The sequence below is a fragment of the Solanum pennellii genome, chromosome 8 (assembly GCF_001406875.1).
Source record: "Solanum pennellii chromosome 8, SPENNV200".
Taxonomy (NCBI): Eukaryota; Viridiplantae; Streptophyta; class Magnoliopsida; order Solanales; family Solanaceae; genus Solanum; species Solanum pennellii.
This window is the reverse complement of record NC_028644.1, coordinates 4528167-4547074: the sequence shown is the minus strand read 5'-3', so window position 1 is coordinate 4547074 and position 18908 is coordinate 4528167. Positions and strand designations below refer to the sequence as shown.

At 35.2% G+C, this 18908-nt stretch overlaps 1 protein-coding gene and 1 long non-coding RNA gene across 2 annotated transcripts; one reads left to right on the top strand and one right to left on the bottom strand.

Moving 5' to 3' along the window:
- The first annotated feature begins 635 nt into the window (after window positions 1-635).
- LOC107027431 (E3 ubiquitin-protein ligase SDIR1-like) lies at window positions 636-1361 on the top strand. The gene has a single exon (XM_015228601.2). The coding sequence runs from the start codon at window positions 645-647 to the stop codon at window positions 1329-1331; it is 687 nt and encodes a 228-aa protein (XP_015084087.1). The 5' UTR covers window positions 636-644; the 3' UTR covers window positions 1332-1361.
- Window positions 1362-2295: 934 nt separating this feature from the next.
- Window positions 2296-5945, bottom strand: LOC107026879. The gene is made up of 2 exons (XR_001457683.2): window positions 4834-5945; window positions 2296-4546 (listed from the first exon to the last, which is right to left on the bottom strand). It is a non-coding gene; the product is annotated as an uncharacterized LOC107026879 (long non-coding RNA).
- Between the last annotated feature and the right edge of the window lie 12963 nt (window positions 5946-18908).

Here is an 18908-nt window from a genome sequence, read left to right as displayed (position 1 = left end):
AATATATTGTATACTAAATAAAATGAAACCAGCTTGGGAATATGTTCACAGTTGAGAGGCATTTTTAACCTTTCCATTACTTTTGGATTTTCCATGTCCCCATGGTGTTCTCGTTAACCACATTTTAGTCCTTTTCCACCGTGAATTCATTCTCCAGCCAGAGTTCTTTTAGACATATGCTCAGTCCTCCAGAAACAGAGTATTTCCAAAACGTGTTCTTTTTCATAAATAAAACTACAAATAATATTTGAAGTTTACAATTTATGGAGTACTTCCCTAAACGTGTTGTTTTCCATAAATATAAATACAAAAAATATTTGAAGTTTCCAATTTATGAAGTATTTCCTAAGACGTGTTGTTTTCCATAAATAAAAACACAAAAAATATTTGAAGTTTCTAATTTATGATATTTCCTAAAATGTATTTTTTTCCATAAATAGAACTACAAATAATATTTGAAGTTTCTAATAGTTCCCTAAAAGCGTGTACTTGTCTTAATTTTTCCCCACGTATCTCCTTTTTTAATATAGAAACTCACAAATCAGTTTAGGTTTGATCGTAATAATATAAATAAACTTGACATAGAGTAAGTCTCCCATTAGTAAAAGAAAAAAATATTGATTTCTTCTCTCAAAAATTGCAATATGTTTCCATCTGGGTTTGTATCCCATGTTTGCTTCAAGAACCCTTTTGTTAGCGTTGAACCAATTGTTTCTTCTTCTTCTTATTCTTTGACCGATCTAACCATTAAATTCAATTTTAGTATACTAAAACGATTTTGGTATATTAGACCTAAAGATGAAGCATCCGAATACCGAGGTAGAATATGGGAGGACTGTTCAACCAAGTCCACCCAAATTATTAATCATCTTTCCGACACCATGCTCTATGAGAAACTTGATAACGCTCTATCACAAGTGTCCATGCATTTTAAACACGATTTTGAAGATCAACAACACGTTATAGTCGAACAAACAGCTCGTAAGTTGCTAAGCATCACGACTACTAGTGAGATGTCAGAGGTATGTGTGGATGTGGAATTACAGATTGATCACTATTGCGATGGTAGAATTATGTTAGCATTGGAAGAATCATCATCTGTGGATGGAATGGTGCCGGCTAGTGAATCATCTATAAAGTTGCTAGAGCCGATGGAAGATGATGAAAGAAATAGCAACGATGAGTGTTTGGTATGTCTAGATGAGTTAGGGGAGGAAACTAATGTATTGCGGTTGCCTTGCTCTCATATGTTTCATGCTCAGTGTATAACAAAGTGGTTACAGAATAGCCATTATTGTTCTCTTTGCCGCTTTGAGATGCCAACGGATTAGATAAAACTACCTAAAGGATCAATAATGTAAAGCCAAAATCAATTTTGTAGTAGATTATATTGCTAAGTTGTTCTTTCATGTGTAATGTATATGCAGTACTACACTGAACCAAAAAAAATTGGTGTATTATGAATATTTGTTGGAATAATATGGTATTGTTTTTTTTAATGGTTTCAAATTGTGTAATTACTTATATGGTTTGATATATTATGAAGTGTATAATTAGTAGTTATTCGCCTTCAATTTTACATTATTGTTCTAGTTCTTTTATTTGTAGTGTATATATAAAGTCCTTTTAATGTTAGTATTGTTTTTATTGTATGGTCATTATTTAAAGTTACATCATTATCTTGTTCGCTCTAAATTATCGGAGCAGTCATATCTTTATTTTATGAATATTTGCTTTTTTTATACATTCAAAATCCAAATTGTTAAGAATCAAAAGTAAAAAGAAAAATTGAAAACTGATAAATATGTCTTATTAGTATAATTATCGATTTAACATATTTCAAAATCAAAATCGGTAAATTAAATGAATTATATAATATCGAAAGGAAGAAACCTTACCCTAGACTATTAAACCATAAATAACAAATTAACAACCATGTAAAAGAAGTGTTAACCATTCAACTAAACACCTTTGCTTCCCCCGAAATCTTATAAATATTGGTAGAGGTGTCGAATGAGTCCATGTAACTGAATTTAGGCGAGTCAAATTGGATTGAGTTGATAAATTGACACTTTATTGACCCGTCCTAAATCAACTTGGACTTAAATAGGTTTGGCTGAATAGTGTCTACCCGCGAGATGTTTTATATATTGCCTGTAAGAGATGTCATTTACTTTTATTTGGGGGTATTCACAAGAAGCTCTTGATGCGTTTGTTGCTATGAGTAGGGAAAGGGTGTGGGCAAATCAGTTGTCTAAAATAATTATAGTGATTTCCTCAACTCAACAATAAACAACAGAGAGAACAAGATAATAAGTTTTGATTCATACATAATTAATGAGCAATTACAATATTAACAACACAAACGATAAAAGTATCTATAAAGGAAAAGGATATGAGGGACTAAGAGAGAATTGGGGATGAGAGGCACAATCTTTGCCTAAGCACAATGACAATTCACATAAACCTATTTTGCTCTCCTAAATCTCTATTTATCAACCCGTATCCCACACATAGCCACTTAATCCGGTGTTGGGCTGCTTTGCCAATACTGGTCTAGGCCCATCCATAATATCAGTTTACTTGTAGAGGTGTCTTTGAGGGTGTGTGTAACAACTCAAGTTACTACACAAGAGGATATATATTATAATAGATGAAGAATACGAAATACAATAGAGAAATGGAAATGACTAACTTCCTTGCAACGAAACTAAGAAAAGATAACCGAAGGGAAAGAAGATCAGAAAATATAGAGCTAGATAGAAGGAGATGTGAAGCTTAGACTAAGAAGGGAGATGAGAGGAAACAATCTCTTTTCTTCACGACTTGCATAATCCCTAAATCACATATCACTATCTTTTTTGATGGAACCGTTTCATTCCCAATACTCAACTTGGTCCCAAATTAACCTGGCCCTGTTGCTTGTTCTCGGCTCAATAGCTCTTTCCAGCCCAATAACTAATTGTGTGACCTTGGTATTCATATTGGGTTGGACTTGGTTAATAACAAAACTCCCGTCCTCAATAAGAACCTTGTCCTCAAGGTTCGAGTAGAGCCACATGAACAGTATAATATTGAATCTTTCAAGACGAGTGTGTGTGGAGAGGTGCGACAGTGGTGCGGAGTTGAAACAAAACACGCAGTCAACTTGCAGAATTGAGGAAACAATTTCATTTCCTTTAGAGCAATCCATATTACCAAGAATCATAACAAATGCCACAATTGTAAAAGTTTTCAGCTGCTCTCTTTTGCTAAGCCCAACAATTTTCCTTACCTCTTTATATGAAAAGAGTCATGAGCATCAGTAATACAAGCTATTTCATAGAAATGAGATTGTTGGAGATAGGAAAATGATTCAGGATACCTCAATATACACTTCTTGTTTATCTCCATGGGTGTTTCACAGAGAAGATAGAAACAACGATGGTTCTGCTCAAGTATTATGACAAGGAAAACTCAGATCTTGTGAGGAGAGATGGTCCCATGGCTGCATCAAATATTTTTCTAAGCTTTGCGAGCTGAGTTGGTTGTGCTACAGTGCGCTCTTCATCACGTCTATGGCCACCGATATGGGCAATATAATACATAAGACTCGTTGTAGTTATAAACTTCCCACAACTACTCAATATAGAAGTGCTTTTACTGTCATCGAGCATTGACTTGTGAACAACATAACATCAACAATTGAAGCATTTTTCACCAACTCAAGCTCACTTTCCATCACTATAAAACTCCAATTATCATTTTCATAAGTTTGTAGTGCAGCCAATTCATATAGTGAGAAAATGGGAGAGAACTCAATAATTTTATCACCAGGATCCAAGATGTCATGCATTATTAACATAAGGAATTCATCAGCACCATATCCAACAAGATTATACTCAAATTCAAGGTTAGGACCTATAGTATAAGTAGATGGTACACCCTGAGTGCCAAAGAGAACCATGATCTCCTCAAGCGTAGAGAAATTACGCAACTCCTGCTCAATCAAGTTTGTCATAGACTTAATGCAGCCTTGTATCCAAGCAATACAAACAATTGGTGTAACTTGTTTCCCCTCTGGTGCCAATTTTAGTGCACTAACTAGCCTTCTCACTTATTTTCTATCGTAAAGAGAAATCACCTCCTATGAGTTGTGCTAATAGTCGTTGTAGGAATCGAAATAAATTGGGACGTATAATATCTATAGGTGCAATTGGTTGTATCTCCTAGGATGTAACTCTTTGGGAACTATCATCAAACATATGATTCACCTCGGATCGTATGAATCATGCACTTTTGATTCCGGTAATACAATCTCGTCTACAACAGCCCACATAGCAAAAATGTTCTGAAACCAAAAATTTAATGAAGTAATAACTGTCAATGGAAGAACAGATAGCAAAATGGAAGAATGCATACACCTTTGTTGTCCGAGATCCCACGCTTGAGTCATAGAGTTAGCATAAGCAATGAAGCCAACTGCACCAGCAGAGCCCAATAATAGTAGTGGCTTCGTGTTCACTGTATAACCAATGGATCCCATACACAAAGATTTGTTGCATTTCTGAGAACAACGACAGTATCATCACGATTAAACGAAAATTGACACAAAGTATTGTTAGAATTGAATTCACGAGTAAATTTTCCATGCTCCACAACAGGCATTAATTCATCTGAAGGCATGGTACTTAGTGGAACGCTATACTCTATACCAAAATTTGTTTTTCATGATATAAATTCTCAATAGTTGCAGGCTCCAAGAAAAACTGACCAAGATACATGTCGTCAAAGGTCTCAGATTCAATTTTTATTTTATTAGAGCCACGGACCAGAGAATTAGCAGTAACATACCTCTTTGGCATATCTTTTGGAGAACATTCATTGAATAGTTGGGCTTCACTGTGCTGAGGGCCTGATGCTGCTTCATCAAGCATTTTGTTTGGAGTATCGGGTTGCACCTCTGCGACTACCATGGGGCAAAAACTAGGAAAACATTCCTCGAACACCTTACGTGACTGAATATCGTCCAAATAGCTTCAAAGCTAGAGGTAGAGGAAGTTCCCCCCACTTCTTTGGTGAAAACTCTTGTAGACATTTCATCGAACATATTGTCCACATTACCTGAAAGGTCATTGATAAAAGTGTCCGGATGGTCCTCATTATCCACAGGGCTTGAGTTTTCTTTGAACAAGGAGAAGAAATCTCTTTGTGAAAGATTGTAGCAGCACTAATACTCACATAAGCCTACATTTGTTCTCAATCTTCTGAAGTAAAGCTAAAATATTGGAAATTCGAGCATCCCTCACAAGAGGCTTTGCATACATTTGTTGCGGAAAACCAAGGCTAATTTCACCTTGAAATGGGTCCAATCAAATTGTTTGTTGCGATACATCGGAACCATTCGAGGGCCTCACCATCGAGATATAAGGAAGAGGTAGCCACTTTTCTTCAGACGGAAAAGTGAAGTACTGCTCTGTCCTATAAATCCAATCATCTGGATTACCGTCACCACTAAATCGATCTAATATCATCACTACCGTTATAGTACGTCAATGAAAGCACCAAATGTAACAACTCAAGTTACCTCACAAGAGGATATATACTATAATAGATTAAGAACATGAAATACAATAGAGAAATGGAAATGACTAACTTCCTTACAACGAAACTGAGTAACGATAACCGAATGGAAAGAAGATCAGAAAATATAGGGCTAGATGGAAGGAGATGGGAAGCTTAGACTAAGAAGGGAGATGACAGGAAACACTCTTTTCTTCATAATTTTCATAATCTCTAAATAACATATCATCCATCCTTTTTGATGGAACAATTTCATGGCCACTACTCAACCGGCCGGGTCCCAAATTAACCTGGCCCTATTGCTTGTTCTCGGTCCAATAGCTCTTTCCAACACAATAATTACTTGTATGATCTGTGGTATTCATATTGGATTGGACTTGGTTCATAACAGTTTGCACTAGTGTGTCATGTATGAATGAGGAAAGTAAATATAAGGGTGCATTTAGAAGAGTGGTTTGTGACGTCAATGAAATAATTTATTAACAAAACAAGTAGAAAATCTAAGGGAAAATTCATGTGAGTCTAGTTAGATGTGTCTTGTGCATGTTAGGGTTATCATAGTTTGTGTATGCATGTTGGATGTCAATGCAACTTCCCTATACTTTTTTTTACGTTGTATTATTCACATACTTTAACTTCTGCAGGGACAAAAAGAAAGAGTTTGCGGCAAATTATTATTATTAAGAGAACAATTTTCTATTTTTTGGCATATCATAAGTTCAATAAAACTCTACTTCAGAAGTAGAAGAACCATGACTACAAGCAAGCATTCCTAACCAACAAGATTTGTGATGTGTTACTGTTTTGTGTTAAATCATTTCTAACAAAGTTGCAAATTTGGACTACCGATTCTGCAACATGATGGAGCATTTGAAGAAGGCCACCAAAGGAGGTTAGCAACTTTCATGTCAAGGTTGAACAGTCAAGCATTGATGACATCGAGTTTTCTAGAGGTTTTAGATGACACATTCCTATTATTATTGCGATGCTTGTCATTTCGAGAAGTGTTGTTCACCCTGAAGAGAGAACCCTGGAGATCCTCAATGACCTTAAAGGAAATTTCTTGGAAGTCCATGCCTTGTCATTCATAGTGTGATACAAGCTCTCTCGCGCTTGGCAACTTTGTCATCACCTTCTTTTTGCTGCTCTTATTATTGTTGCTGGTTGTTTCAGTATCAATCTCTTTTATCTCATCCTTCCCATTTTGAATTTGTTGTGGTGGTTTTGGACCCATTACCTTTTATTTTTTCCCTCGGGTTCTCTCTGATTTTCCAAGTTTTCAGATTAAGCCTGCGAATACAATTGCCAGAAAGTTGGCTGGAGATTTTATGACTGTAGCGTTTGTAGCAAATTTCATGATCAAGAAGTCAATCTAATCTCTCTTTTGGTCAAAAGCGGTATCCTGTCATTGAGCACTCTGGGACACTTCCACTCATTCTTGTAGTGAATATTCAGTACTGAAATTATGTTTTATTTGCCTGGAATTAAGTCACGGTGAGAGCATTGGTAAGTTCAATCTACAATCTTTTTTATTACTTTTCCATAAAAAAAAACACAAATAATATTTGAAGTTTCCAATTTGTGGAGTATTTTCTAAAACGTGTCCTTTTCCACAAACAAAAATACAAATAATATTTGAAGTTCCCATTTATGGAATATTTCCAAATCATGTTCTTTTCCATAAATAAAACTACAAATGTTATTTGAAGTTTCCAATTTATGAAGTACTAGGTAAAGCGTGGGGTGTAATTTCTTTGTTTTTAGTAATATATTGAGGGATGAGTATTATATATTGCACTTTCTGTTAAAAAAATAAAATAAAGCTGAATTGATGCGTAAAATCTGTATGCATCATAAGGTAGTAATGTAATGTATATACAATGCTGAAATGTTATACATGTCAGAAATGTTTTTTTTTTGGAAAGATTTATTTATGATGTATATGTAAATAAACTAATTCATCTATATATTTGTCTATCTGTTGTATTACATACTATAATGTACATGCTCATTGGGGATTTTTTGAGTATTTGGAAATTTATGTCATCTGATTTGATTTCTTACTTGTCGAAATTGTGTACCTTAGAATTGCTTAAGTGCCTCGTCATACGCAGTAAAATAGTATCACGTCGGACATAGCATGTAATTAAGTAATATATGTAATAATAAAACATTTTATTTGTAGATGGATGACATTGTAAGCGAACGTAATTTTCTATAGCAAGTGCAAGTTATGTATTTTAACAAAGTCATATATTACCTACCAAAAGTACAACTTGTAAGCCTGATGTTACATGTTTGTATTGGTTGCTCTGATAAAGATATGGATGTGATTATTTAAATATGGCCTATATTATATTAAAAAATTTGTGGCCTCTTCAATTCATCATACCTGGCCAATCTTGTTTTGTGTAGGCCGAATGTTGTTGTTCGCGTGCAGCTTCTGTTCAGTCCTTGTCTGGTTGCCATCTCCATCATGATTCATTAGTTGTATCTCTACTTATCTGAATGTAAGACATTGTGAAATGGTTGTTATGAAATTGTATATTAGAATGGTATTATTTGATAGCATGGGAAAACATGATTTCAAGAGAATACCTCGTCTCTTTCTACACTCTAGGCCATGCATTTTGGAAAGCTTCTTTGTAAACAATGTTTTTAATGGATGTTTGGTGTTTTGTGTCGCCATCCGCATTTAGGACAATTAATCCTTCTCTTTTTGTTACTTGTGATACGGCTACATATAGTTGTACATATGTGAATGCCTGTTTTAGTAGATAAATGTAATATGAGGTCGGGTGTTCAAAATAATCCGTTATTTCCACAACACTGTCAATGTTAAGCAATCTAGGAGCTAGGTTCGAGCTAGGAGTTGGAAGTTAAAGTAGCAACCTGATGAGGTAAATGTGAAAGAACTTATTTAAAGTCGAAGTCACCCATGGAACCTATTTTAGGCTTACAATTTAGTAGTTGGAGTTGTAGATATTGTTTCAATGCCGTAAAAAAAATTTATATTCCAATTTGTTAATCTGATTAGTGTACTATTCATCAGCAAAAGTATGCGTTAATGAAGAACACAAGTTTTTTACATAAGTTAAAATAAGCATATTAAACAGCCATGGGAGTTCCATAAGTTTAATCAAGTCGGATGATTAAATTAATCATGATAGTTCTTTTTCGTCTGTATAAGGTTAAAGAGTATACATCAGTGGCGGAGCCACATGCATTGAAAGGGTGTCGTCGAAAAATTGCATTGTGTAGCTACAATTAAATTAATATTTTTTTATGTATATTTATATTACATATTGACACTCCATGGCTTCTACACGATTGTATTTCATTATATTTTGACACCCCTTAGACCAAATTCTAGCTCCGCCACTGATATACAGTGTAGTAAAATGATGTTGATGATGGAACCCAAGATCTACTAAAGAATGTATATCATTATAACTCGAGTTGAAACATAATACAAATATAATAGGAGGTGAGATGTTTTAAATAATTTGTCAGCCACAACACTGTAAACAAGACATTATTAAAGTATTTAGACATAAGACATTGGTTCCACAACCATTATTAATTGGCTCCTGGTGGTTTTTCCAAGATTCTAAAGTGAATGAAGGCTATCAATTGGGCGTGTTGTCTATGCATGTAGTTGATTCATAATTTTTGTAGGTGAGCGTATGCCCAGTCGACGGGATTTGGATGTAGTTCTGTTAATGAAGCAAGATAAGAAGGCAATATTAATTGTGAGCAAAAATAATGAAGCAAAAATAACGGGTGAATGATAATTTTATGTATGTTCACCTGTATTGAGCAGGGAGTTGTTTAAGTCTCCTTGGTTCCATAGCAGCAGATAGATGATTTGCGTCCACAACGGGCGTCCTGGTCAGCGACAAAGAGGAATAGTGCTCTTGTAAAAAATAGCTTCACAAAAAAACAGAGGATGGAAATATGAAAAGCATGAAGAGTCACCATTGCACAGAGTAGCGTTTGCACTGACTGTTGTGAATAGAAACATGATAGTTAAAGTATAACGGGTGAATGGAATTTAAGGCGATAGGTGTCAACATGAGACAACAAATAATTGATGTAATGCTCAAATAAATAGGTCCATACTAAGAGAGTCATACCTGGTTTGAGAGTGGAGATTTGTAACAACATATGCATAGTGGGGGTCCATAGCAAGGATTATGTCTTTGGAGACGTTTGTATGAGGATTTCAAGGATTGTGCAGGCGTATTATGTTAAACAACTCAATAATCACACATTCAGAGATGTCCTATTGGGAAAACTGATCTCTTCATTTCATATCAAAAGTGTATAAAACTATGTTCACAACTCTACAATCAAAACATACAAACTGCTCTAAGCTAATGAATACATGCATTTTATGCACGTGCTAAACGACCTAATTACAATTGAAAATATCTTATACTGCTAACAACCTTCTAACTCACTTTCACGTTAAATCTAACGCCAAGTTAACTGACTACCAATGACCACACAAATGACTTGTTCCATTAGTCTGTTCCAACTCAAAATGTTTGCAATCTCTTTGTTATATTCTCTAATAGCCCCCTTCAAGCTAGGTGATATGAAGATATTTTTCATTCCTAGATTGGATACAATATGAGAATGTTGAAGCCTGCCAAGACTTTTGGTGAGAATATCAGCAGGTTTCTCAGAGGAACATAAGTACTGGATGTTTACTAGAACATGTAGAATTTTCTCTCGAATGAATTGACAATCAATATCAATGTGCTTCGTTCTTTCATCAATACTGGAATAGTTGCAATTTGAATGGTTGTCTTGTTGTTACAGTGCAAAGGAACTTGTAAGGTCAAAGGGATGTCCAATGTTTTGAATAAACCTATGATCCAGGTGACCTCTCCTACAATAGATGCAAGACTATGATACTCTGCCTCAGCTGAACTTCTGGAAATAATAGATTGTTTCTTGGATTTCATACTTGATCAGATAACTAGTAATTGACTTTCTAGTATTGACGCAAGACCCTTAATATGCATCATAATATCCCTAAAAAGAATCGTGTGACTTTGCTGCCAAGAGTACTCCGTTCCCCAGTGACTGCTTGACATACTTTATTATTCTGATGGCAGCATTCATGTGTGAGAGTTTAGGAGCCTGAATAAATTGGCTTAAATTTTGAACTGCATAGTATATATCGGCCTAATGAGTGTAAGATACAACAACCATCCAATCAATCTTTGATACTCACTAATATCCAATAAAAGTGAATCAAAATTATCTCCCACCAACTCATCAAGCTCAGGTGTGGTCAATTTCTAATTCAACTCCACTGGTGTAGCCATGGGCTTGGAACTTCCTAGGCCTAAATGTGAAATCAGCTCTAAAGCATATTTGCTCTGGTGCATCGATATACCTTCTGAGCTTCAGGAAAATTCAATGCTTAGAAAAAAATCTAACATCCCCCGGGTCTTTGATTTTAAAATTAGCCTTCAAAGCCTATTTTGCCTTTTCAATTAACTGATTATTGTTTCATGTCACAAGTAAATCGTCTACATAGATAAGTATCACTACAATGTCATCACCAACTTTTTTAGTCATAAGAGAATAGTCAAGATGACTCTGTTGAGACCCTGTTGCAAGTAAAGCATTGATCACTTTAACATTCTAGTGTCTATAGGCTTGTTTTAGTCCATGAAGTGACTTAACTAATTTACATGAAGAAACCTTACCCCTAGAACAAGAACCAAGTTTTTGTAAATTGCCTATAACAGAGCACGAAACTTTAAGCTAACACCATTCTCAATCAAAAAAGGAAAAAAACCTGTTTTATTATTCAACTATTATGTTTATGATTACAACTCAATAATCAATAACCTCACCACAATGACAACTCTCGATTAACTATAATCGACTAACTCTACTCTCCAAGAGGCTAAAACCCACCTCTTGTTACAAACCTCACAAAAACTCAATTTTACAAGAAGCCAAACCCACTTCTTACACAACAAGACTAAAATAATGACTCTAACTACAAATCAAAAAACTTTTCTTGCTCAAGAACTTCTAACTCAAGAACTTCTTGAAATCCGTAACAGTTTGCTTTCGAACTCGCAGGCTTTTACGTATTGAATAGCTTTCGCTTTCTTGATTCTCGATGGATGTAAAAGTCTTACTCTTCTCTTCTCTTCTGCCTTGATGTCCTTTTATAAGCTTCTAAGAATTTGTGTCCTCAGTATAAGGAAAAGAGTTACAATTGTAGTATAAAAAGGAATACATTATTTGCCTTTTACTGCACAACATTTTTCTACACAACTTTCTTGATTTAAAAGATTTCCTTATTCGTTTCGACTTTTGCTTCCATATTTGTTTCAACTTTGGCTTTAGACACGATTTGTTTGATTTTTTTCTGCATCTATAAGTATATGCGTTTTTTACAAATGTGTGTATATGCATACACCTACGATATACTTACTCTATCATAAAAACACGTTGAGCCATCATGTTCCCCCATTTACATAGTACACGTTGTCAATTGCATAAGTATGCATAAACCCAACTTGTCCAATTCCCTAAATTTCACCGCTTTTTCTATTACCAAAAGCCATGTTTCCCCCTTCGAAGTTTCATAGTGAGAGGAAGTTACTTTTATCTCCAGTCATGTGTCTAGAGCATGCACTGTCCAAGTACCATTGCCTTTGCTTCCTACTCACTGATCCCTGCAGTCAATTTTATAGGTTAGTTTTAGGTACCTTGATCCACTTTGATCTTTTCTTTTTGAAAAAAGGATGAATAAGATTTAAGATTGTCTTAGCCCATCTGGTAGAGGTTTGGTTGTTGGGACTTGTTCTCTGACTTTCTCAGAATGTGGTTTACTTAGAGAGTTTAGATTATTTTTATGAGCAGCCAATTTCTTATGACAATCATAACTCTTATGCCCATCATTCTGCAATGCATACATAAACAATCCATGTTGGGATTTTTAACTTGAAAATTTCTTTTATCAAAACCTATTCCGTGTTTCTCAGAAGTTTGACTTTTGTGAATGTTATCGAGTAGTATGGAGAACCTGGTCCATCTCATGTCATTCTCTGCTTCAGCTTTAGCAATATGAAGTTATTTGTTTAGCTCTTCATTTTTCGTAGCCACAGATTCTAAGTTATTGTTTAACTCAATAATTTTAGTTAGCAGGTGACGATTTTATTTTTCAAGACTCTCATTTTCTTCTCTTAGTGATGCATAGTCTTCCATTTTCAGTTCTCTTTTTGAGTCTGCAAACTGATATATATCAATAAGAGTGTATAGTAAAGACTCTAGTTCCCTTTTTGAGTAAGAATTTAGATTGTCTTGTATGTGATGAAGACTAACCTTTCCATAAATGTCCTTTTCTTCTTCTTCTTGGTCTTTTTTAGAATCTGATCCTGCCATAAGAGCTTGGATGTTTTCTTGAGATCGGTAGATGTTCTTTTCTTCTTTTGTCTCTATGGCCACTAGGGCAGGATAGTCATATTCATCAGATTGTTCTAGTGCAAGAATGATTTGTTTTCTATCTCACCATCATCAGATTCTTCGTCAGACGGGTTTCCCATTACTGTGAAGTCTTTCTTCATTGAAGAATCTTCTCTTGAGTCGTCATTCTTCTGTTTGAGGGAATGAACTTATCTTTATTGATATCCCTTGCCTTCTCTGAAGTATTTCTTTTCTGCTCCAACGCCCAGAGTGGGCAAAATTTGATGAAGTGATCTGGGCTTTCACACTTATGACATACTTGATCTTTAGTATTTTCATTAGTTTTCTAAGGATTTCTCCTTTGGAATGTTTGCACACTCTTTATTATTCTAGAGAACCTTTTGGTCATAAGTGCAATGTTTTCATCCTCAAAGTCTTCTGATGCAGTAGCCTTTAGAACCATGTTCTTTTCCTTTCTCTTGCATCCGATTTCCTTTTCTTGATTTTTCTTGAGTTCGTATGTAATGAGATTTCCAATTAGTTCATCCATGGCTAGTGAATCTAAGTCACGAGCTTCAGTGATTACTTCAACTTTGCTTTCCCATGATTCAGGAAGGACACTTAAAAGTTTCCTTGCTGCCTTTCCGTTGGGAACTATCTCTCCCAAGGAATACATCTCATTAATAATTGAAGTGAACCTTGTGTGCATGTCTTGTATGGTTTCGCCCTCTGTCATTTTAAACAATTCATATTGTCTATTCAAGTTATCAATTTTGGACTTTTTAACTTCTGTTTTCCCTTCATAAGTTGTTTGTAATGTTTCACATATAGCTTTAGCATCTTGATACGATGAGATTCGATTATATTCATCTTGTCCTATACCACAAATCAGGATTTTCTTGGCTTTGGCATTGTTCTGGATCGCAAGTCTATCTGCAAAGTCCCATTCCTTCCTCTCTTTTGGGATCTTGGTGATTCCATCAGTTCCAGTTTTCATAGGTGTAGTTGGTCCATCCAGAATAACTCCCCATAGATCAGGGTTTTCACCGATAAGATGATCCATTATGCGATTTTTCCACCATCCTTAGTATTTTCCATTAAATAGTGGTGGTTGTATCTGTGATGCTCCTTCTTGTGAGGTTGGTGGTGCTGCCATTGAATCTTTTCAAGATGTGAATCTTTTAACGAGAAAGACCTGATCTGATACCAATTGAAGAAACCTTACCCGTAGAACAAGAATCGGGTTCTTATAAGTTTGCCTATAACAGAGCACGAAACTTTAAGCTAACACCATTCTCAATCAAAAAAGGAAAAAAACCTGTTTTATTATTCAGCTATTATGTTTACAATTACAACTCAATAACCGATAACCTCACCACAATGACAGCTCTCGATTAACTATAATCGACTAACTCTACTCTCCAAGAGGCCAAACCCATCTCTTGTTACAAACCTCACAAAAAATCAATTCTACAAGAAGCCAAACCCACTTCTTGTACAACAAGACTAAAACAATGACTCCAACTACGAATCAGAACACTTTTCTCGCTCAAAAACTTCTAACTCAAGAACTTTTTGAAATCTTTAACAGTTTGCTTTCTTGATTCTCAATGGATGTAAAATTCTTACCCTTCTCTTCTGCCTTGATGTCCTTTTATAAGCTTCTGAGAATTTGTGTCCTCAATGTATAAGGAAAAGAGTTACAATTGTAGTATAAAAAGGAATACATTATTTGCCTTTTACTGCACAACCTTTTTATACATAACTTTCTTGCTTTCAAAGATTTCCTTATTCGTTTCGACTTTTGCTTCCTTATTTGTTTCAATTTTGGCTTTCGACACAGTTTGTTTGATTTCTTTTTTCTGCATTTGTATGTATATGCGTTTTCTGCAAATGTGTGTATATGCATACACCTATGATACACTTACGTCTATCATCAAAACACGCTGAGCCATCACAGTAATAGATAGGATTACCCTAAGTGTGACCATTTTAACAACAGGAGAAAAGGTCTCCTAATAATCCAGTCCCTCTTTCTGGTTGCGACCCTTGGCCACCGGCCTGGACTTAAACCTTTTAATATGTTCATTATCTTTGTACTTGATTTTATACACTCATTTACATCCAGTGACCCTTTCTCCAGGAGGCAATGCAACTAGTTTCAAAGTCTTGTTCTCTTCCAAGGCCTTGATCTTCTCCTTCATGGCTTGATCCCCCTATCATCATTCTTAGCCTGGTCTTATATACTTGGTTTAATTTCCATTGGCAATGCTACATTCATATGACTTTGAAAGACAAATGTAATCAACATTGTCTACAATTGAGTAAAGACAATTGGACTGATTGGATTTCTTTGAGGTTACAAAATCCTTTTCCCAAATTGGAGCTTTGCTAGTTCTGGTTAACCTTCTTTGTACCTATTGTGGTGTGTCTCTAGGATGAACCACCTGGTGTGATATGTCAATTTTTGGTACATTTGGTGTAACTTCAACAACTTCACTCCTATTCTCTACAATTGGAGAATCAAACATCATATCTGGTTCAGCATCCATAAAGCTAGATGGCATGATGACACTATTCAGCAAAACATCTGTGGCATAAATTTGAAAAGGAAAAATTATTTCAACAAAGATCACATCTTTAACTCATAAAGAATGTTTTATGTTCAAGATCATATAGCCTATATCCTATCTGTGTAGTTCAATATCCCATCAAAAAAAATCATGTAGACCTAGACCAAACTTGTCTACCTTATGTGGAATAATGGCATGGCATAAAAACCCTAGGATCCTCATGTAAGATAAATTAGGTTGTCTCCCAAACATTACTTCAAAAGGAGAGACATTACTTAATACAACAGATAAAGAAATTTTATTTATGATGTGCAAAGATGCTAATATGCACTCTCCCCAGAACTTGATAGGTAAGCGTCCCCGAACCTGATTGCTCTAGATGGTTCAAGAATATGCATGTGCTTTCTTTCTACCACACCATTATGATGAGGAGTGTGTGGACATGAATTTTGATGTAAAATCTCATGACTCTTGAATAACTTATCAAATTGAGAGTTAAAGACCATTCCTCCATTGTCTGATATAATCATTTTAATTTACAAATTAAATTGTGTTCTAATTATCAGGATAAACTGTTTTAGCACTGTAGAAATATCTGACTTAAGATGTAGTAAGAATACCCAAGTTCATCTCGAATGATAATCAACCAATGTAAGGAAAAACTTCATGTTATTATATGTGGTTGCTTTATAAGGTCCTCATACATCCAAATAAACCAAATCAAAACATCTAGTACTTCTACTACTGCATGATCGAAAAGGCAATCTGATCTGTCTGGCTAGTGGACATACATCCAAACGAGTCATAGTTGGACTATTATTGAGTTTAAGCATACTAATTTTACTAATTTTTCTAATCACATTTATAGGTGCATGCCTTAATCTCTTATGCCAAGTGACACCATTCTCACATCCTTTTGTTGCTACTAACGAACTTGCTCCTTATTGGGTTTGAACTAGATTACGAGGCCCCAGCAGATATAGTCCATCTTTCGTTTTACCAATCTCCTTCATTTTCCCAGTGAATAGATCGTGAAGAGTAAATAAATCGGGGAAAAATACAATATAAAAATTCAACTCCCTAGTCAACATAGACATTGATGAGGGATTAAATTTAGATTCTACCACATAAAGTACATCCTCAACAACTTCACCTCATGTTAGTTGGGAACTTCCTGAGTGTGTAACAGTTGCTCAGTCACCTGTGCTATTTTAAAATTTTGTGGATTCACTGTCGAACCATGATTCAGTAGTGCGGAGTATGATAAAAATCATCTCTCATGCCTTCATCTTGATGTCTATGTCATGTTTGTGCCATGTTAACCCTTTTCTTTCCTTTCCAATATGGAGGATAACCAACCAACTGAAAACAAATTTCCTTGGTGTGACCTTGCATATTACAGTGAGTACAATGATCGCAATAACGACCACGTCGTTGAACCTGTACATGACTTCTTCCTCCCCTACCTCTAGAACCTAGTCCTCCAAAGGTGTAACCACCAGATCTACTAGTGAGTAAAGTTGTGGGATCAATGCTCTCCCCTCCTCCATAACAATCACCACTCAATGATCTTTGACTCTCATCTTGCACAATCATAGCGTAGCACTGGTTCACACTAGGTGGTGGATTCATCATAAGGATTTGACTTCTAGCCTGACCATAACTATCATTTAATCCCATGAGGAATTGCAACAGTTGTTGCCTACCCATACTATCCACATATTCCTTCGATTTGTACATTCACATGAAGAAGAAGGGACTATAGATTCAAACTCATCCCATAGGTCTTTTAATCTCGAGTTATATACAGAAACAGGGGAAGTACCTCGAGTGAGTGTGACGATGACATTGTGAAGATGAAACTCTAGACATGTTCACCTTATCAAATCATTCCTTTAGATCGGATCATACCTAGGCCGCATTCGAACGAAACAGGATTCCACTTACGAGCTCCTTGCTAACATTGCTTATGATCCACGATATGACCATAGAATTACACCTATTCCTTCGATTTGTACATTCACATGAATAAGAAGGGACTATAGATTCAAACTCATCCCATAGGTCTTTTAATCTCGAGTTATATACAGAAACAGGGGAAGTACCTCGAGTGAGTGTGACGATGACATTGTGAAGATGAAACTCTGGACATGTTCAACTTATCAAGTCATTCCTTTAGATCGGATCATACCTAGGCCGCATTCGAACGAAACAGGATTCCACTTACGAGCTCCTTGCTAACATTGCTTATGATCCATGATATGACCATAGCATTACACCTATCCCATTGTTTTTTTTCAATATCATCTTTGAAATCATGTCTCTAGATGCTGCCATCCATGAATCCCAATTTTTTATTCGTTAACAAATACAATTTCATTACACGAATCCAAAAGGTACATTTCTCCATTCCAACGAGCTGAATTCTACTCTGCACAACTCCTGGTACATCGGAAGAAAAAAGATATAGGATGATCATAATCGATCTTCTTCGACATGGTTCTGCGACTTGAAGGTATTAAATAATTGGATCTAAAATAGTGATTGTTCTGATACCATGTTAAACTGCGCAATAATCAGACATTCAGAGCTGAACTATTAGGAAATTGATCTCTTCATTTCATATCAAAGGAGTACACAACTCTACAATCAAGACCTACAAACTTCTCTAAGCTAATGAATACATATCATATATTATCATAAGTGGAAAGCTCTCAACTTCAAATTTGAATTTCTATTTAGCCCTTGCAATAAATTTAAAAGGAATTAAATTTTTAATTAATTAAATAATATTATTGAACAAAATTTTCTGACAATTAATTTGAAAGTTGAAAAGACTTAATCAAAATGTCAATTCATTTGAAAGTTAGAAAGACTTAAATCACTTTATTAGGAAATTTGAAAGGATGCATGAAAAATGAAAAGAGTATAATCAGATATGTACAGAATTTAAAGGGTTACATCACTATAAATAGGCTTATATCCTTCATTGTATGGAATCTAAATGGCTACATCAGTACCACATACACTCATATTCATTATTTGGATTTGAATTGCTAAAAAGGACAAAGTTTTCTAGGCTAGATAGAATTCAAAGAATGAAACCATCTTAGCTTCTTGGACAAATATGCTTGGTGCCTTGATTAGAGAATTACGGTTTGGGATATCAGGATCGATATATGAAGAACAAACTCCAGAAGATGAATCACCAGAGTTGCTATTTATTCATGGTTATATTATTACAAATTTGGCATATGGCTGAAAACATCTACAATGATGATCACCTGTACGGAGATAATCTCTCCCCAACACCCTATATATATATATATA

Bases quoted from the DNA above. Each gene is read 5' to 3' on its own strand.
- LOC107027431 (XM_015228601.2), top strand. From the start codon at position 645: ATGTTTCCATCTGGGTTTGTATCCCATGTTTGCTTCAAGAACCCTTTT.